This window comes from Pieris brassicae, chromosome 5 (assembly GCF_905147105.1).
Source record: "Pieris brassicae chromosome 5, ilPieBrab1.1, whole genome shotgun sequence".
Classification (NCBI taxonomy): Eukaryota; Metazoa; Arthropoda; class Insecta; order Lepidoptera; family Pieridae; genus Pieris; species Pieris brassicae.
The window spans coordinates 8804144-8826334 of NC_059669.1; the positions used below are offsets into that span (position 1 = coordinate 8804144).

General features: G+C 32.7%; 1 protein-coding gene across 1 annotated transcript in view; it reads left to right on the top strand.

Moving 5' to 3' along the window:
• The window catches only part of LOC123710026 (autophagy-related protein 101), a 49683-nt gene extending 27718 nt beyond the window's left edge, over nucleotides 1-21965 (top strand). The window contains exons 8-10 of the mRNA XM_045661684.1: nucleotides 21088-21149; nucleotides 21365-21548; nucleotides 21825-21965. Of these exons, the coding sequence (XP_045517640.1) occupies nucleotides 21088-21149; nucleotides 21365-21548; nucleotides 21825-21935 (357 nt within the window). The 3' untranslated portion in view covers nucleotides 21936-21965. The remainder of the gene's footprint in view (nucleotides 1-21087; nucleotides 21150-21364; nucleotides 21549-21824) is intronic.
• The last annotated feature ends 226 nt before the right edge of the window (nucleotides 21966-22191 follow it).

The following is a 22191-nucleotide window of genomic DNA, read 5'->3' on the forward strand; positions in this document are numbered from 1 at the left end:
TTATATTCAAATTGTTAGAACTAAGGATTTATATTTTATGGGAACGATTTTGAAGTAATTAAAAATATTAATAGATTTTAAGAGTTTTTATAATTAAATTTATTTTTATATCAAACACTCGGAATTACAAATTAATGATTAATTAATATTTAACTATTGTATATATCAATTATTATACTTTTTGCTCATTTTTTTTAAAATTTAGTATCAAGTTCTTAGATAAGTTCTTTGTAACGCAAGTAACTAGTATGTATGAAGGCACTTTTTTCCCCACCAGCCCTTTTGGGGACCCAGCTACACATTGAAATATTTCCAAACCAATTTTATTTAAGGTCCTTCGACATAAGAGTGTACCAATTCTTTAAAGGTTTCTAATAGTAAGTTTCCATAGGCAGAGCCACCAGCCTGTTTCCCCGTGATCAAAAAAAAGTTAAAACTAATACTAATACTCCTAATACTAAACTATAAATTGTAAAGCGTAATAAACAGTAGCTGTTTTTTTTTAATTAAAAATCGATATCCACTCTGCAACTTCGTAAATGATGAGGTATTTTTGGGTCCCAAATACCAAAATGGCGGCCATAAGGCGTCAAACCGTAACAATAACAATTTACCATCATGACAGACAATTATTTGTAATTATAGACAATTTCATTCAGTAGAAATATTTGCATACAAATTTGATTGAACGAGCCAATAGATTGTTTCATAATTTGGGTTTCGACTCGGTCAAATGATCCAAACTTTTTGCCGTATTAAATATTTTACATCGTTTCAAATTTATATAAACAAAGTGTTTTCGTGTTATCGCTTTAACAATGGAAATCATGTAAGACATGTTTCTTATAAGAAATTACTATATCATTGTGGGCTCTATGTACCTCTATATTTACGAATTGTCGCGGAAAAGATTTTAGAAATAATTATAATATAATAATTGTTAAAATCGGTAGTTTTTGGGTTTACTAAAAACAAATTAAACCGACTTTAAAAACCACAGAACACTAAGTAAATAAACATTATCTTAGCTATTTACTAGAATTGTAAGAAATTCACCATAATATTACTTTTAAGTCATAATTATTGTATAAACTAGATTATTATTCAGATAAGCACTCTCGCTTTTGTGAACTTTATAGTTAGAATAAAAATGGTTATAAATCACCTTTTATTTACCGAGGTCCTTTTATTTTCATCTTCTCTCTGATATCAAAAACGGACTGTTCCCTACGTTGTTAACTGATATTAGTTTCGATAATATTTGTGGAAAACATACAAACTCTTTTAAAGTTCACGCAATAATACAATCTTTCCTTCAGCATTTTGTTGGGAACCCCAGTGCTGACATTTTCCTCACACAGCTTCCATTCTCCTTCCATTCCACGAGAAAAGTACTAAATATCTTAACAATCTTTTCAATTTCTACAACTACATTATTTAAGGAAGGGCCGCCGTATTGAGACCACAGATAAAGAAAAAATAAAAAGTTTAAAAATGGAAACATTTTCCAGAATGTAATTTTTTCACATATTCTGTGCTTGACATTATTCAATACGAAATATGCAATGAGGAATTCACACACTAATTGTTTATTTCATTGTTTAAAAGAATAAAATAATTGTGTCATCATTCTAAGAAAAATCATTAATGTTGAACAGCGTTGAATTTGCGTCCTGTCTTTGTATTGCCATTATAAAATAGGTAGAACGCAAGTGAAAAAATTCGTGTTTTTATAATTGGCATATACCTAAAAATGCAAAAATTGTATATGTAATAATACTTAAAACTATTTTTACATAAGTTCCCTTATTTACTGTGCTCCTAATTTCATAGCCTTCTATTAAAGATAAATGATTTAAAACCTCAAAATTTCAAAACACAACCCCGGTAAGTTTCAATAGACCAAAATTGGCACGTGCATAATGGATCCTCTATAGTCTATTCATTCATAAAACTATTTACTTATAAATATTCAAATTAATGTCTAATCTCTGTCAGGCTAGTTAGTCCACGCGCGGAGCATACATAATATTAATAAATAGTCGATGACACAATTATTTTGTACCGAATGAAGAAAATATCACAAGATTCTCTATGACTTACTAAATAATGTAATATATTCACGTTTATGTCATTGTATATTTAAAAAATATGTTTATAAAAATAAAGGGCCATAAAATTGTAAAGTCATATTAAGTATCCCTGTTCAGATATAAAATCAAGAAGTAATTATTTATTTATTATTTCAAGTAATTGAAAGTAAATTATTTTGGATTACTTAATTAGTCTAGACTCATTGATGAAAAATATTGTTTTACAATTGAATATTTTTTCTTTCTGGTTATGCGATTCATATATATTCCCTTAATTGGGAATATCCTCCCAATAAACACAAATGGTTCGATTTTTGTTTCGCTTCCACACATGAACAATGTGATTCGTGATTTTATACTGGAGGTATTTTAATATAAAGTTTACATACGTTCTGTATGACATATTAATTTGTATTTATATACTATTTTATATTTGGTTTTTAAATGGTTAACCTTTGGTTTTTGAAAGGTTACTTGTAAACATTCAATTGTATAACTGTTAAATTACATTAACATCTTTAACATTTTTATATAGTAGCTTATTTATTATATTATTTTGAAAAGCAAGTGCTACCTATGTATATAAGGAAAAATAATTAATGCCAAACGAACGACGGGATGTTACAGCCCTCTGGATCAGCTAATATGTCGAGTTAGGTTCATGACCTTTAAGAAGTCATTGACTTTAAATATAATTCACACAATCTTGAAATTGTGTTGTTTTTTTATAGGTGCATACGTTTACATATTATCTATTCCCTTTATATTTATATAGATAAATAGATAGGTTTAGTTTGTATTAAAAAAATAAATATCAACCAAGATCGCAAACAGTATTCGTTTCTCATTGTTTTTGTCATACTACTTTGTTTTATGTATGCTTGTCCAATTATAGCAATTGACAGCTGTGCATAAACAGTCAATTTGCTTAATGCTAAACGATTTTCCCATCTTTCCATCTCGAAAACAACAATTTTGCACGCGCTACGAATTTTTGGCTTCTGACATTTGATGTAAAATAAATGAAATAAAGTTGTGTATAAATATTATAATGCGCCCGGAGTACTTGGGTTCATCGCTGACGAAACAATACTGGTGTGTATAAAATGATAATAAATAAAAAAATGTAAAAACGATCTTTAAGAATTCATTAAATCATAATAATGAAAAATATATTTGAGACTTGAGTCTGTACCGCAATAGTCACATTCTGCCATTATTTATTTTATTTTAGCTTATTTTTACGCCGCAATGAAAATACACACCAATGCTTTAGGAGACGAAAGTATAAAAATTATTAAAGATATTTTGGTACAAAATATGTAACATATATGGAAAATAAATAATATATTTATAAATATGAATATATTAACGTATATATACAGAGCTTAGGAGATATTTACCCTTTGGGTCAGTTTAATTTTTAAATCGATGCGAAAATGTATTTTCAAGTACAATGTTAGTGATCAGTTGTGATGCGACAGACAGCACCAAGCTTATATGAATTCTAATTAGATGTCTTCTATGTATAAGACGATTGCTTTAGAACGTTATTTCACCGAAACAATCTTAGAAATGAGTTACAACTGTATACGGAAATCCGTGAGAATGTTTTCGATTTTTTTTTTGCGTGCAGTAAAACCTCTTTAAATCAAAAATCCAGGAAGACGCCAAATAACTTTAGTTATAGAGTTTTCGACTAATGTATGATTAACTTAGGTGGATAATCCACCTATTCGAGTTGTAGGAGTTAATAAATCTTACAAATTTGAAGTAAAGTAAATAATATTTTAAATAAATAACTTCAATTTACAGAGGTAACAAACATAGTATTTATTAAGTCTTATATTTATAGATGGTAACGGAGGTTTCGGAGCTGAACCTAATTAATATCCCATTCCGGCTCTCTTCGCATCATCTGCAACTGTACCACGCCAGGTTTGCTTGGAACGGCCATCCTTCCGCTTTCCTTGCGGGTTCCAATCAAGCGCCTGCTTGGGGATATGATTGGATTCTCTTCGGAGGGCCTATGCATTTCCGCGTGCGTCGCTTGATTTGCTGGCTAATCGGGGTTTTTCGCAGCGCTCCCAAAGTTGCTAGTTAGAGATCTTCTTGTCGATACCCAGAACACAGCAAAGACAGAGGTTGACAAAGACAGAGGTTGACAAAGACCTCGAAGTTGGAGTTGAGAGTTGAAGTTGAAGTTGGTGCGAGATGTCTTTAGTGACCTTCCTAGCTTCACACCCATAGAGTAGCGCAGATCCAAGTTGAACTTGAAAATAACAATTTTTTTACAAGCTTGACATATCGAGGTTGGACTTAAAGAGGTTCTACTATACTTACATTTTTCTTAAGACTTAATGAGCGGAACAGAGTATTGATCAATGAAAACCCAGACCTCTGACCATTCAAAGCATCAAAAAGCTTTAGCCGCGAATGGAGAACACTATATAAATTATATAAAATGGCTATAAGTTTAGAGAGCGTTCATCTGATAAGTGATACCGCGCCATGGAGTTACCTCGAAAGCTGCATCTGTAATCTGATAGCAACTTGTTTAGTTCTTGTACCGCGCGATCCAAAGATCGTGAAATCAGAGCGAATATTGAGAGAACTATATCGAAATTGCATACAATTAGGTCTTGTTGTATTTTATTAAAAGATACAGGTTTTCACATTAAAAATAACCTGCTAATATAGCCTTATAAGGGCTAACATCACTTTATTTCAATTTTACAAGAAACCCTTGCAACGATGATATTAACTTGCAAGGTTTCCACTTAGCTATATCTCCGTCATTGTGAAACAGGATTATGCTGGCTCCAGGTCACATATAACATTTTGTCTACCTGTTAATGAGTTAATTTGGCATGAGTAGTTTACTATTGAGAACTTAATAAGAATGCTTAACGCAAAGGAAAACATATTTCGGTGTGTATTTAAGTGTTTTCTTTATAAAATATATGTGATTGAAATTGTAATTGACTGTGTCTGATACATAGATTTTTGGAAGACATGCCTCTTTTCGTTTAGCTTTTACCAGCAACTGTTGGACACTTAAACTCTCTAATCTAAGGGTACGAAACGAGTCCCAACTTGCCTTTTCACAACTGAGAGTATTAGGCAGTTTCTGCCGCGCACCACCACTATGTGGAACTAGCCAGCTGCCGACTTAAGTATTTCCGAACCAATTCGACTTAAGGTCCTTCAAGAAATAACCTACCAATTCTTAAAAGGCCTGCAACGCAATCGCGAGCATTGGTGTCCATAGGCGGAGGTATCACTTAACATCAGGTAAGCCTCTCGTCCGTTTGTTCTAAATAAACTCTTACTGCCTGACGTCAAAAATTGGATTTTGACATTTCGAGTCGCGTCTCGTTTCTGAATCCGCTCAAGTCTATCGGATAAGGGCAAAAGATAACCGCACGATCGATAAGAATCGTGTATTTAATTAGCTATCATTGAATCGAAAAAAATATATTTCTAAAAATTATATTACATAATTTATTATCCTCATTATCAATAAGTTAACGTTACTCGTGTATTGTATTATGTCTCGTACATAAAACGTAGATAATATTTTCTTATGTAATTTCTTTTTAGCATACATTTATCTAAATATAGGTATTAACTTGTCCCGACTAGATGTTTATTTATTATATATTTTGAAAATAAATATAACCTATGTTATTCAGGGATAATGTAGCACTGTAATGGTGAGCGAGTTTTGAAACTGTAGTTTGTGTTCAGTAGTTTATATTTGTTCGTTACAAACATACAAAAATATAAATTAGTTCTTTATAATAGAGGTTTATTTCATACTAAATAAAAAAGTACGCGAGATTAGTTAAAGGTTCTATTGTTATAAATATGTATAATAATAATAATTGGAAACTATATAAAAAAGGTTATTAAATGGCCGTCTCATTTGTCAAATTAAAGCGGAAATCCTCGGAAATAAAAGATTACGCGTTCGTGACTAACCTGATGTCTTTGAATTATCTGATAAGTGTAGCAGGAAATATTTTTTCATATTCTTGCATCTTTATGAGAAATATTTGCATTTACAAAGTACCTACATGTATTCAGACATGCGCGGACTTAGACTTTAAAGAAGGTTGCGGTCACGGTCGTCCAAATGTATCTAAGTTTCACAATAGATATGAAACAAAATCATTTTTTAAAATTATAATCAGCAGTCTTTTGTTTCCAAAGACTATTTAAGTTGATAAATAACACGAAAATTGTGTTTAAATACGCCAAGTGCGTTACCATGGAAACGGAAAATTTGTACCTCCATTAATCTACACTAACAAGATTTATTATTGATTTTTAGTTTACATTGAATTTGCGCCAAAACAACTGGACTGATTCAAACAATTCTATGGACATTATGGCTGAGTAACATAGGCATATTTATTTCCATAATACTTTGCTTACGCAAGCTCTAAATGCTCTTAGCAAGTGGTAGCCCGCGTTCAGCAAAGATGGCGTTGCTCTAAATTTGGAGGCCACTGCGTCAGCGAAGTATTCACGAAATAGACATACAGCCGCGTGAAGCCGGGATCTAGAATGGATTAAACCACAAAGAACATATACACATAGTTTTGATTAAGCTACTTAATATCATTACAGGAATGTAATTTGATACTTCACCTTGCGAGAGATAATCTTTTCATTATTTCTCGCTATGTACCTTCATTGAATATTAATTTCATTACAATTAATCTTGATATAAAACACCGCGGTCATTCAGAAATGACGACCATACATCTTATTCATTAGTTAATATGTTTTGTCGTGTTTATGTATTTGGAACGTGACGTGAGAGTGACAGGGACAAATAATATGATCGGTATTCTAAATTTCAAAAGTTATTAGTGCAAAACGTCTCTCCAACTTTGCTTTTGTTCCCTTTAGAATAAAGGTACACAGGCGTTAATAAAAGATTTAAGTTGACGCCTCGAAGATAGTAGACCCCGGAGCTCGTACTTTTCTCACTCAAAGAATAAGAATAGCAATACGGCGATAAAGGTACACAGCTACTGGGACCAAACTTTTTAAATTTACTTTAGTTTTTTATCTATCTATTTATAATTATTATTACTATGTAGGTTGGGAATATTGTAATTACTCCATATTTGTGTATATATATATATCAGTGAGCAGTGTTGGCCTAGTGGCTTTAGCGTGCGACTGTGCATCAATGGATTTTCTTTCTATGTGCTTAAAATTAGCTCGAACGGTGAAGGAAAACATCGTGAGGAAACCGGCTTGCCTTAGACCCAAAAAGTCGAAGGCGTGCGTCAGGCACAAAAGGCTGATCACCTACAAATGATCATGAAACAGATACAGAAATCTGAGGCACAGGCCTAAAAGGTTGTAGCGCCATTGATTATTTCTTATTATGGATATCAGTTACACTACCAGTATATATCATGCTTAATGGGATACAGCTATCTAATTTACGAGCGAGGAAGGACTGATTTAATTAATTTATTTGTTTTAATTACTTTATGTGTAAAGAACAGGGGCAAACGGGCAGGAGGCTTATAAGATATGAAGTGGCCATCGCCCGTGGACACTCACACTGCCAAAAGGCTTGTAGGCGTTGCAGGTTTTATTTTTTAACGTGATTGCAAAACTCCTAATAAGTTAATAAATAAATTATATACAATGGTTTTTTTAAACCAGGTCAAACCGGAATTGAAGAAATGAACCTAAAGGTCGCAGTTAAATAAATTATTATCTATGTTATCTATGCGTTTATCGCGACATTTCATTTTCACTATCTGAAAATATTGATTACTGTCAATTGTTATCGATGTGACAATCAGCTTACCCACCTACCAATTTTATTTAAATTTTCTTGACAATGTTCATTTCTCTCTTCATAATATTTAAAGGAAGACAATATAATAATAATTTCCTTAACAGAGAGCAATTTTTATACAATTACACGCTTAAATGTAAAAGATTCCAATGGAGGTATCAAATGGTTACGCTTTAAATGTATCTAATGTTTAAGTTACGCGAAGCCGCAGATGTTGGCCTAGTGGTATCAGCCTGCGACTCTTATCCCTGACGTCGTAGGTTCAAACCCTGGCTGTGCATCAAAGGTATTGGGGCCAATAGTTGTTGTGAAGGAAAACATAGCGTTGTTTTACCTATAACCTACTTGTATGTCAGGAAAAACAAATGATGACGAAATGGATCATAAATCTGTTGCCCAGACCGAGTATGTTGTAGTGTCTGTTTTTTATTAATATCATAAAAAACCTTCTTTACTATATGTCTAAAAATGAGGCTTTATATAATTTAATTAAGAAGATTTTTACAATGCTGCCTGAATTTTAACTAAGGTTTTATAAAATTTGTGAAGTGCGTGCATAGCACTAATATTCAGTGTATGACGTTTCGAGAATTTTCCAGCAATAATGGTCAGCGACAGATGTTTAATATACTAAACTAAAAGTAGTAAGTAAGTAAGTACGACTCACAAAGTTATCATTTATTTTTATACAGTTACAAATTAGTTTTATATACATAAATTAATATGATAATACAAAATTATATTACTTAGATATTCACAGATATAAAACTTCGAGACTCAATGTGAATTGAAGTATCAGCTTTAGGGTATAGGCGACTGAGACCAATATAGGGCTATCGCGGGACAAATAAATTCTAAAACTAAAACTAAAGTTTGAGTGTTAAGTCAAATCGGAACTCTGGCGTTTACGATTACACTAAAATAAAATAAATTACCAGACGGCAAATTGGTATTCCGAAAGATGCTATTATTACAGCCCATGCTCGGCGGCGATTGGCACTTAATATGATCCGTCTTCTCGTTTTCCTTCTACCCCATAAAACATAATAATAGCAGAATCGTTTTCTTATTTTTAATATTGTATCTTAGAGTTATTCAAAATAAGCTTTATCTTTTCCATTCCGCTCAATGAATAACAACGCAAACTAATACGGCCCATCGTTTATCTGATAAAACACTCCACTCTAAGTAATTTATGTTAGATATAGCTGGTTAACGTATATCTCTATAGTATTTCATTTAATGAAAATGCTCTATCTTAACAATAAAGTAATAATTATGTTAAAACTAAAATAACATATATAAAGTTCTACTATTTAGTTTGTATTTTTTTTTATACAGTTTGTAAAGACAGTTTTTGATATATTTTTACATATTTTTGAAACTGAGGGCATAATAATAGTGATAGTAATAGTTGGGTGTGGTATAAGTTGTGTTTAGTAATATCTGTGTGTCAACGAACCACACGTTCTGTCCACACGAACAGCAGTTTCTACTAAAGTTTATTTTTTAGGCACATTTCTGAATCTTCAATCCTTCTAATCCGCCTTTGCTATCATTTCGTGATTTAGTCCAACATAGCTTTGGTACGCGGTCTTTTGTTCCCTATGCGCGTCTATACCTTATTTCATAGTTTTTGCATAAACATTGTTTTGTGCCATTCTCAACCACCCAATAATAGAATCGTCTTCATATACCATATAGAAGATGTCCATATAAAGGCATCAGGCCAAAACCGGTGAGAAGCCGGGGCTTGACCCTAGTCTACTTATTCGATTAAAAGCAAAAAGCTGTATAATAAGCCCCGAGAAAATTACGATAAACCCGAGCTATCTTGGTAATGACTACTTTATTTTTAGACAGAGATTAATAAATTATAGATAGACGGAGTACGTTATAAAATCAAGTTATGCGAGATCCCGGCGTCATAGGGAGTAGTAATCAATTTTGCGTTAATGGCCTGGCCGCTACTAATGTTGCCAGTATTATTTCTAGAAAAAAGCTAGTTGTGTCAACTTGCACCTTAAGTTATTTCAAATGTAGAATACATTTTTGCATCCTGCCAGTGACTGTAAAAAGTTCTAATTGCGTTTGAATTTTTCTGTGGAATAATGTTTCACAGAAAAACGTGCTTAATCGACAATCCCGCAGTTAGCTGAGAGAGAAGGAATGCCAATTTTTTTTAAAGATTTGTTAACGCCTTTAAACGGTGAAATATTGAAATGAAAATATGTCCTCATTTAATTGTATAGGTTATGTTGATAGATTGTTTATTTAATAAGATTTGTCAACAAATATAATAAAATCGTAAATTTAGAACAAACAAAAAAAATATTCAAACAAATTGCACACCCTTTAACAGACAAACAGCATAATTAAATTAACTACCTAAAATCTATAACGATTATAAAACGAGAAATATAAATAATAGTTGAAATATTATGTATTTTAGTGTATTTAGTTCGATTAAGAAAACTAAGCTGGCAGCCCTATCTGCAACCTGCAATATTATAGTCATTTATTTACTTGGAAGCTGTATTAATCCTGGATTAGGTCCTGTCGTGTTACTGGAATGTGTGCATTAAAATGGATCACCTCATAATTATTATTAATCTACAGTCACTTCTCATAATTTATTACAATTCACAGTTAGATTGACATTACATCTTGTTTTTAATATACTAGACTAGACAACTTCGTGTTGCACGCATATAACCCGAAGTTCAAGGGTTGCATTTACCGCAAAATAATAAGTTTCACTTCATATAAATTACTTAACATGCCCGTGAATCGTAAACTTTGAAAATTTTTATACCTTTCTCGTGAATCATTCCTGATATTGGTGACATATGTTGGCGGTTGCAACATATGTTGTTGCTGATGTTTTTGTAGGCATTATCTAGCTACAACTTTTCTCTAGAATTTAATTTTATATCTCAAGTGTTAAGGCAGTGTTCGTAAGAAATATCTTATCAATATAACGAATGCTTATGAATGAACGAACTTATTTTATGCATCCAATTTATTATTAATACGACTCAAAGCAAGAGCTTTCGTGATCGGAAACTGAGTAATGTAATTATTGTTTAAATTTAAGGTCATATTAATATGTGTAGTGGTTGAGTAAAAGACAAATTATATTTTTAATTAAGGATTTCACAAACGATGTTATCATTACAGACTGTTTCCGCATTACTGTTTGCGGAAAGACGGAGAAAATAACAATTCAAGTTTACGAGTAATTGTTGAGGCCTAACTGTATGCACGGACCTATTAATATGCCAAGTTCAAATAGATAATTAGTTTTGTTTATTACCTGTGGCTTCGGTAATTGAAGTTGGACTGTAATGTTAACTGTATACTTTAAGTAGGTGTCACGTCATAACTTGCCGGTTTTACTAACATAACAACTTAAACGTATGCGTCTGTTTGAAGTTAACCAGTATTCAAAAACGAGACAACACTAAGTCTGACTCCTGTACATCAAAAAATTCTTGGATTTCGAGAGGCATATTTCCCTCTTAATATAAATATAATATAAAATAGCGATTCATTGATCAATTCAAAGACAAGTTTACAGCCTTCGGTGTCACTCGAATACAATTATTGTTTCGCTAAGAATAAAGTCCGGGACCACTGGTTTTGCTTTTGCAATAATGTCCTATATGTTTTCTATAAATATCTTAGGAAATATATAAAAAAAACTCTCAAGTACCGTGCCCGGATTCAATGTATGCATAAATGTTTAAAAATGCATAATTAAACTGTTTATATTCATGAAACTTTTGGTGGGTCGTGTATCTTTATTCAATATAATGGTTTCTGTTACTTCCCCAGACAGGAAATAATTCGCAAAAATGATACACGATGAAGTATTTAATTGAAATTAATATCAAATAGTAAGGTCATCGCGTCATCTTGCATTGGAAACTCTAGATGGTCGTTCAATGTGGTGGAAAATAATGAATACCTTAGTTACATTATTGACTTGTTTCTTTGACTAGAAGAATTCTTACAAAGGTTTATGATCGGAAGTAATTCCATCTTAAATACGATCCAAATGACGGCCTGAGTCAGTTGAAGTAGTATTCAATTTCGTAACTCTAAACTGAATCGCTTTAAATTTTAACGTAGGTCTCATTAGACAATTGACTGCAAAAACTTAGTATCTATATTTTAAAAAAAGTCTCTGACTTTGTTTTTTTTTAATTCTTAAAAAAACGTAATGTAGGTTATAATTTTTTTAGAAATGCATATTATCTAAATTTCTGTTATATTTAAGAGGATTGAGAATGGACTGAAGGATTTATACAATAAAATATTAAAATCGTTGAACTAAATAATAAATGGGATATATGTTTGATACGTATAAACTGCTGGATTATTTGGTTAAATAAACTTAAACGACAATGAAAAAAAGAAGTTGTTTGAAGGCGTATGATTTGGAGAAGTCATTCATATCTATTTCAAAATTTTTCAAAACATCGCTGGTACGTTAACTGGTTATCTAATATGTAAATAATAATGAAAGCCTTTCACTAGACAACTAAATACATAACTAATTACCTATAGCATACATTTTAACTAGATTTTTAGCACACTAGTCAGCAGCGAATTGGTCACATGGTCTTCCGACAAAGGCCTCTCCTTGTTGTTTCCACTCGTCTCTATCACGAGCTGATCTTCTCTATCCTTCCGACAGATCGTCTTCCCATCTTATGATTTGACGGCCTTTTTTTCTTCTCTCATCTCTGGCATATTATTCTTTAAAATCTTTCGTCCCTTTTTTTGTTAATACATCGCATATTTTTGTTCTTTTCATTCTTTTTCTATCACTACATAAGTATTCTGATACAAGTATTTTTCATGAAATCTCACCCTTCTGTCAAAATCTTATGACCAAATGACATATTGTTTCAGCTATTATCAAAATAAAGGTTATAAACACGCCATTCCACGACCTTGTTACGTAAAATACATACAATCCAAATGAATACAAAATTGGTAAATAATTTAGATTATCTGCATTAATAGGCGCAGAAGAACTAATGGACCAGTATTTTGCAAGTGATTGATGCAACAAATTTTATGGTACTTTTAACACATACATAACGCTTTAAGAAATGTTACAATTAAACACTTTTAAAACATTAATTTAGTGTCGCTACAACCCCCTGATTGCAACTTTTGTTAATTTTTCATTTTTAATCAAGTAGTTGATCATCCTTCAGCGTATGTCCCTGGTCTTAGGCGTTGCTGGCTGGGTCTGAACTAAAATTTCAATATTTTTTTTAAATACGAGAATGATACTTGGCGCTAGTCTCGAGCTACTTGCCACTGCCTCCTTAACAAACATCTCTTTGTCCTTGGCGCGACAGACAGGCACCCACGTAGTCCTGGAATGCGTGGCTGTGGCTTTCCAACAAACAGAAATCTTTGCAGGAGTAAGGTCGTTACGTGAAGCCTGCCAAGTACCCAGGAAACTTCAGAGCTTAACATACGCTGAAGGATGGTCAACTATTTGCTTAAAAATTAACAAAAGGTGCAATCAGGTCAAACTAATATGCGATGTTCACCTTCATCTTTTGGATTTTACGTAATGTTTCGTTTAATACTATTCCGACACTACAAATATAGATTGTCTTAAAAATAGATTTTGACTTTAGACAATGACAGAAATACGGTTGTGATAAAATTGATTCAATGCTAGTCTCCACACGATGGAGCCCTGTGGGTTTACAATTGTTGATGGTGCAACAGAAGTGTATGTTTTACGAAACTGTCGAAAACTAAATTTGTCGACACAAACTGTCACTTTTAGTTTAGTTTTCGACTTTCTAGATACACTACTGTTAAGGCATCTTGACTAATCCCTGTTTATGATAGTAGGATGCAGACGTACTAAACTATATTGGTTATAATTATAAAACATTTCAAATCAATATTGCAGTGTCGGGAAATATCTAGATTTTTCTAGACTATTTTTCTATATATTAAATTTTAGTAGAGCTTTCGACCGGGTCTCCACCGGATTCCAGGATGTATTATCACACAGGCGCCTCTTATAGAGAATAATAAAACTAAACGAACCCTCGCTGCAGGCAGCTGAGCCGTGGGTCATTCGCCTCTTCTTACCAGTTTTGTGTTTACCAATCAATTTTTATACACATTCTTGACGATAGCGCTTTTAAACAGTAATTTACATAATTTCTTAATTTCTTAGACGAAATTCCTTAAACGAAACGGTTTTTAGATGACATCTATTACGGTTACAGTTAGACATCCTTCGTTTAGGTTTCTTTTTGAGTACAGTTTTAAATTTAACGGTTTCATTTAGTTTACGAAATATTTTCAAATAAGGTAAAAAACCGGGAATCTCTGTATTGACGATAAGCCACTTAGAAATGGATCTGTATGTGTGTTTTTAGGAAAAAGGCTTACCCGGGAATTGAATCGATTAATAACTTAAAAATAGTATTGTAAGAAGTTCACAATATAAATAAAGTAAACGGAAGCCAAAAACTCTAACATAATATTTTTAAAAAATTAAATTTTTCTCGACGTTTTTTGGGTTTACGTTAGGCGTACCTATATAAGATGAAGAATTTATTGTACACATTTAAAAAAAATAAAGAAAGAAAATGAACATTTCAATTTTAAGTATATATATATATCAACTTTGTTATAGAAGGGCTGGGACACAGGTTTTATACTTAAAAGGGTTCCCAAATTTCACATCGACACTTGCGTAGCTTACGGCTTAGACTTTGTTATAATGAACAAACACGTTTTTATTTATTGCTTAAAATGAGAAAACAATGTTTAAAAATGTATCTCGTCGTCGCACGGTTTGATTGATAGATCATTACAAAATTTGCTTACATTATTATATATTATACACATTATTTGAATAGGATAAAATTCTATGTTAATTACGTTCAAGGATGGTTTTCGTATCATTAATTATATTGAATTGTTCACAGTACGATCATCTAATAATTGCTTGAGACTTGAGAAGTACCTCTTTATTATAAACTGAAATGAATAGTTTTTGTTAGCATCTTGCTTATATTGTCCCACGAGAGTGGAATTTTAAAAAACAAGAAACCTACATGTCTTTTGAGTGGGACGACTTTAGCCTGGCCAGCAACGAATAATTACAGTAGTATATACTTAGTATGGCCATGTTACAATTTAAATATCACATTTGAATTTGGAATTTGTTATTTTTATATGATTGTGCATTGAGTTTTCTCATTTTGGCGCCAAAACATTGTACACAATTTTGCGATATTAAAATACAGTGCGGTGATAAAAAGAACCGGATCGCTGTAACTGCATTACACAAAGTAGGTATGGAGCCAAATGCAATTTTTAAAACTCTCTATACGCTTGGTATTAGTAATATGTTTGTGTACCAGGCTATTAATAGGTACAATGAGACCTCTTCTGTTTGTGACAGAAAAAAATATGGCCGTCCACGTTTTCGTACGAAAAAGGTGGTCAAATCAGTAAAGCAATTTGAAGAAATCCGGTCCGAAAGCAAAAAAAATATCCCGGCAGATGAAGATACATAGAACATATCGCGTATTTTATAAGATGACCTTGTAGCCTATAAACGACGTACTGGTAATTTCTTAACTGATAATTTAAAAAAGAATAGGATGTTAAAATCTAAATAACTACTGAAGCGGCACGCACAGAAATTTTTTGTCCATGATATGACATGAAAAATGACCATATTTATGCTCAAACCTCTAAGTAAGCTTCCCAATTAGTCAACAGAGTGCAACGTGGGCACTATCAGACCTCAGTGATGGTTTGGTGGGGTAGTATATAGTAGCTATGAAGGAATGACTGAGCCATACTTTTGTGAAAAAGGTATCAAACCATTGCCACAAGTGTATCAAGATACCATTCTTTAGAAGGTAGTGAAGCTCCTTAACAACACCAAGTTCAATAACCAAGAATGGTCCTTCCAGCAAGACTCGGCGCCGGGTCATAAAGCTCGGTCTACGCAGTCTTGGTTGGAAACGAACGTTTCGGACTTTACCAGAGCTGAAGACTGGCCGTCGTCTAGTCCCGATCTTAATCAGCTGGATTATGATTTATGGTCAGTTTTAGAGAGTAAAAAGTGGAAAGAGTGCGTGCTTCTATTGATAACTGGCCTCAACGTTTAAAGGACTGTATTGCAGCCAATGGATACCACTTCGAACAAGCTTTTTATATTTTAAATTGTTTTATCTTTATGTATTAAACTAACACACTGTAATAGTAATAAATGTTATTTGCAATAGAAAAAAATGTTTTTTTCTTTGTTTCGGTATTAATATTTATATGTAAGGACCTATCATTCCATATGAAGTTTTTTTTTAATATAATATATTTAATTAATCGAAGTAGATTGCTAAAGTACTGTTACTATCTATGCACTTTTGCCATCTTATAGGTAGTTCATTGATCCCGTAAATTAAAAACCATTCGGACGGGAATAAATAAATTTTTTAAAAGCGGATCCAACTGCCCAATCAGAGTTGAATTTTTTACCATGCAAGTTATCCAAATTTCGAAATAAAAGGTAATCTTTTGCACCAAGGTGTACGAAGGATGTCTTAAACATTCCATTTGAAGTTCCACTAATTTAGTATCAGCCTGTTTTGCAGTGTGTGGTTTAGCGTTGTCGTGAAGCAGCAGTGGCCTAGAGCGATTGACCAGCCTTGGTTGTTTAGCAGCTAGCTTTTCCCCCAATCACACTATCTTTGTTATTGGGTAAAATGCGTTCGGTATTTTTAAGTTTCTCGCGTTCATACAGACGCGGCCGATTATATGTTATATCAAGATTTGTGAATATTATATTATGCTTATTGCTTGAGTGCGTTTACGATCGCCATTGGTAGTTCCTTCTGGTACTGGCGTCGGTAGTCAGAAGCTCCCAATAGCGATAGCCATGCGGACTTCAGCTGAGTTTTCGAACCGCGTATTCTCAATTGCAACAATTCGTTAAGGATATGGGAAGAGCTCCATCACTTCAATAGCTCAATATTTCTACTTTTGGTAGTTACAGACTACCTGAGCAAGTATCATCAGAAGCAAGAAGTTTAAGTGCTTCGATGTAACACAGTAACAGAAAGACTTACTTTGAACTAATGTATCCAGTTGTAGATAATACTAGATTCTAAAAATGCCTTTCTAACGTAAAATTTTCTTTTTCTCCAGATCCAGAATAGAGAATAGACTACTTTTGGATCTATGGAAAAGGTTGCTATTAGTAAATTTTCTAACGTGAAATATCCGGTATTAAATATAATATTACCTATGTTTAAAGGACATACTTAAAATGCCACACCCAATCTAAAGTTCCGATGTTATCTATGGCATCTCTACGTTCTTGCAATGTTGCCAGTATTATAAACCTTTGATCTTTGTTAAACCTTTACTATTCGTATATATATAGGGTTCAACTTTCTAAATCTATTGAAAGATCTCGTTTATTTAAATCATATGGAATTACAAATACAAACGTACATTCCATAGAGAATACCAAAGTTTCCGATTTGATGTTTACATATTTCGGTGCTGAATTACTACTGGCATTAACCTATTGTAAAAAAATAAACAATTTACATACTTTCATAGTTATGCGGAAAATAAATTTACTATAGAATATATCGTAAAAAATGAAAACACGACGACCTTAAACATTCACGACTACAATTAGTATTTTAGATAAAATAAATGTAAATGTCTTTTTGCTTATTACATTAACCTTGTGGCATTAGAGGTAAAACATATCTAAAAATGTTGAAGCGGCCATCCTGTGTGCAATTTACTTCAAGATTCGACCGGAAATTGAATGAATGGTAATGAAGTTAAGGGCAGATGTCTGACAGTCGCATTACTAATGGCTTTTTTATCTGCTAGCGGGAATTGTTTGTCAAGTGTCATATAAAAATGATAAATTAAGGCGCGATTTTTTTTATTTATCCTCTGTTTTATTTCTAATTTAATAATTAATATTAATTTCTTGACAGGGCTCAATATAATTGCCCCTTTATATAATCAGTGAAAACAGTAGCCGCGTCCACGGTTGAGATTTTCAAAAAACAACATGACTTTAAAATATAATAGATACCATATAGCAATCATTAATAAGAAAAATTATAACAATATTTTCATCCAACGTATTGATTTTTGAGTTCATATTCAATCGACTTCAATTAGACCGAACGTTATCGTACAATTCAGAGACGTTGAGCGTTAAGCATTCACACTTTTAGCTCTAAGTCTCAACTGTGAATTTGAAGGAAGGAAATAATATTAATAACAAAAACAAAACAAACATTAACCTATCCATTAATTGATAATCCTTTTCTACATTCTTTAATTATAAAGTATTCTATGATCGAACAGAATCGAATCAAACAAAAATAAAGTCTGGAATCAGTTTAATTATTCAATTACAGCAAATGATTACGGAAGGTTTTTCAAATCAAAACATATTCCCAGGCCGCAAAACCTGTCTAACAGTGTTCTTGTTGCCAATATTATGGCGCTAACGGTTCCTTAATTTATCAGCGGATCGCATTCAAGTTTAAAATCTTAATTTCAAGCATAAAAATCGTATAAAAACGATTTTTTACTGTTTTCGAAACTTTAAAAATTACTAATGAGCTAAGGCTAATGTGGGGCATTAAATCTTGATATGCTAACAGTGTTGCGTGTTAAAGGCATTTTATACACCTTAAAATTTAATCCGATTTTTTGTCTCTGGCACTGCCAAAAAGGCAACACACAACACCATTATTTGGTGCTGGTCTCAAAGCTACTCGATACTTTATTTTTTTAGATTCTTACATTTTACATACAAAGATTTATTGGAATCGCATCGGGAGCAGAAGCGAATCAGATACACTCCTATAAAGTATACCTAAATTCAAAAGAGTGTATAAATCTTAGTTATAAAGTATTTGTTATTATGTTAAAAACAATGCTATCTCTTGTAAAGGTATATAAAATTAGCTTATTAGTGTTGAATGGAATCCTCGGTATAGCTTTAAAAGTACCAAAATTTGTGTCAGTTTATAGAAACCTATAAACCTTGACATCAACTTTGAAATAGGGCATAACCGTGCGTGTGTAACCGTACTTACATCTTCGTACACCTGCACATCATCAGGTGTCTTATGCCACTTAATATTCCCGCAAAATTTAAATGTTATCGTTTAAAAATTCACTATAGCTAGGTGCACGGTCAGCAGACGTGAGCTGGTTTCATTTCTTTAACTTTTGCCGATGTGTTTAAAGTATAACTGATAATATCATTTGCTACTGTTGTCTACTTTGACTCAGTTCAAAGGAACATTTGAAAAAAAAACCAGGCCTAAAACCTCTAAAAGACTACAAAATTTAGATTTTTGGACAAAACCCTATGGAATCGTTGACCTATGAATCGACCACCACCTGAAGCGGGGTGGAGGTCTGGACTATAAATAGTCACAATAGATATTTAACCCAGCGTTAATAAATACGGTTCTTTATGTCCAGGTCGTGTTCGGCCTGGCTTTGAAACAGGACTTGATCTAATCTTAATATTATTATTTCTATTTAATAAAGTAGTTTCAGAAGTGTGTTAAATGTGAAAATAGTTCATCATATAAGTGCGGGGTTATTACTCCAACCCTCAAAGTTCATTGACAGAGAACTAGAATAGATTTTTCACGTTAGAATACCTAAATGTAACTAATCGCCAATGCAGAAAGCTTGTCGTGTTTGCGTCGTACCTAAGATGCATTTATCTTGATAAACTCAAACGTTAAACGTGAAGCACATTCCAAGTGTGCAATTAAGGGGCAGGCAGCCTATTTTTAGCTGGTCGGGAGCGCTTTTTTTCTTTGATAAAAAAGCAGACGCTCGAACGCCGGCCTCCATAGAATATAGCGCATGCAAAAAACGTACAATTTTAACGCCCATGCAAGTGTGCTGAATTATTAGATTCGGGGTATCTTGAATGACAATTAGATTTTTTTAGTCTACGTTAAATTGCTACGATACAATCCTTCCTAAAGAGTTTAAGGCGGCAAAGTTGTATAATTTTTGGGACATTGTTAGACTCTAGCCTTTCCAATTTGACTTTCCAATTAACTTTTTTTAATATCATAAAAATCTACGACCTATATTTAGATTGAAGTCATTTTGATACATTCATGTTAGTGAAGAATGATTTACTAATTATTCGACAGTTATATAGAACTAGCGAAATCCCAAGTTTTGATACAAACCTTTTACATATAAACACTATATTACATCGCTAATGATCAGCTGTTATGTGAAGTTATGAGTTCATGAGTGGTGAATGACCCCGTGTAAGATGAACTCAACCTGTAGACAGCCTATAAATATCATAAAATTGTTTCTTTTGAAAGTAACATTAGGCTCCTATTTTTAAATTTAACATAACAATGCCACATTTATTACAAAAATATAAATAACTGGTATGCTAAATTTAAAAGACTCTTGGCTATGTGGGTACGTGACGTGACGGTTTCGGGTTCGATCCTCTCGCAACTCAATTAAATTTTGTTTTGCGAATCTGGTTGACTTTGACCTGGTGGAATGGCCAAACCTCTTACGTGGTAAATGTTTTGGAGATCAGAAGGTTTAACATAGAATCATGCAGAGCAGTTTTTCCCAACCTTTTTTGTGCCATTGTTATGTCGTCCCCTTCCCCTATGTAACATACAAAAATTTTAATATAAAAAAAAAATTGCTCACATAAGAAACTTAAACAATTTAGGAAAAGCTCACTAGGAAATCGTTAACGAAACAGTAAGTAAACTTTCAAAACATATAATGAAAAACCGAAATTTTCTAAATAATTTAAATAAATATTTTTCTTATTCATTTATCATTTTAATTTAGTGTGGTCCTTGCGCTTGATGCGGATTGAGGTTCCAATTCGGTTAGCTTCAGTCTCAAGTCTCCACGTTGTGTTTTATTCGGCCGATTTCGATTGCCCCCCTGTGGGGTGTGGGACCCACGTTGGGAATCATTGTTCTGGAGTCTCGTGCGCTCGTACTTCTACTAACGTACAAGTTTAGCTAGGACTAACTTAAGTTATTACTTTAGTATAATCTTATGTAGTTAATAATATTAATTTTACAGTTTTCAGAACCAGCTGTTCATTCCGAAGATAAAAAGGACAAAGAGATTGAAGAAAACGATAGGTACCTGCTTTATATGTTCACTTGAACTGATTTCGTTTACATTCTAGAATAAGAGCATTTAGAAACGAATCCTAAAATTTCGCGTTAGGGAAATCTTATTATCCCTATACATGCTACTATGTCTGAATAAAGTTAGATCTTTTATATGTTTCTACAAGATATTAAAGCATTCTGCGCAATTAACATCTTTAGATATAATGACATTAAATTTACAGTTCCGATGTGAAGACAACACCAACACCTGGCGCTTTACCGAACGCTGAATTAACGAAAGCAGCCCGTGGACTGCTTATAAAGTTGTTGGAAGTAAACCCTCAATATCGCCTCAAGTCATTACGGCAGCTCCAGCAGACGGCTTTTTTTATGGGATTCAACTTTGATGATATAAAAATAAAGAAGGTAAAAAAAACGCCTATTGAAAAATGTCATGCAATACAGGGAGTATTCCGCCATACATTTCTTAAACACCAGTTTTAATAAGCGTGCAAGTTAGCCAAATTTTCGTTTAAACGTTCGAAAGGTTTTTCGATGTCCATAGTGGCATATAAAAATTCATGCATTTTTAAGGTAAGTTAATGTGTTTTCTAAAAATATAAATTAGTGTAAAAAATATTAACATGTAAAAAGGATAGCATAACCTATATCCGGTAACAAATAAAAAATATTTATTTACAGATTTCTCCAAAAACCATGCTACAGCAGTATGGAGAGCAAAATGCATTTCCCGAAATAGCTGAAGATGTGCCATTTACTAATTTCAATCAAAATCTTCATATAACTGACTAATTATGTTTTATTTCATTATAATTGTTCCATAACGTAAATTATTTTTATTTTACATTACTCCAATGTTGCCACATTCAAAAGAGTATAGCTGCAGTGTAGTGTGCCAGAGACACAAGTGCACTCTCTAGTCCTTATCTCTTATATAACGCAGCACGTTTTGCGCGCTAAACTGAAGCACGGGGGCGTACAAACACCGCTAACTAAAATTATGTTATTGTAGGTAATAGGAAAGTTCCTCAGTTTCCTTTTTTGTACA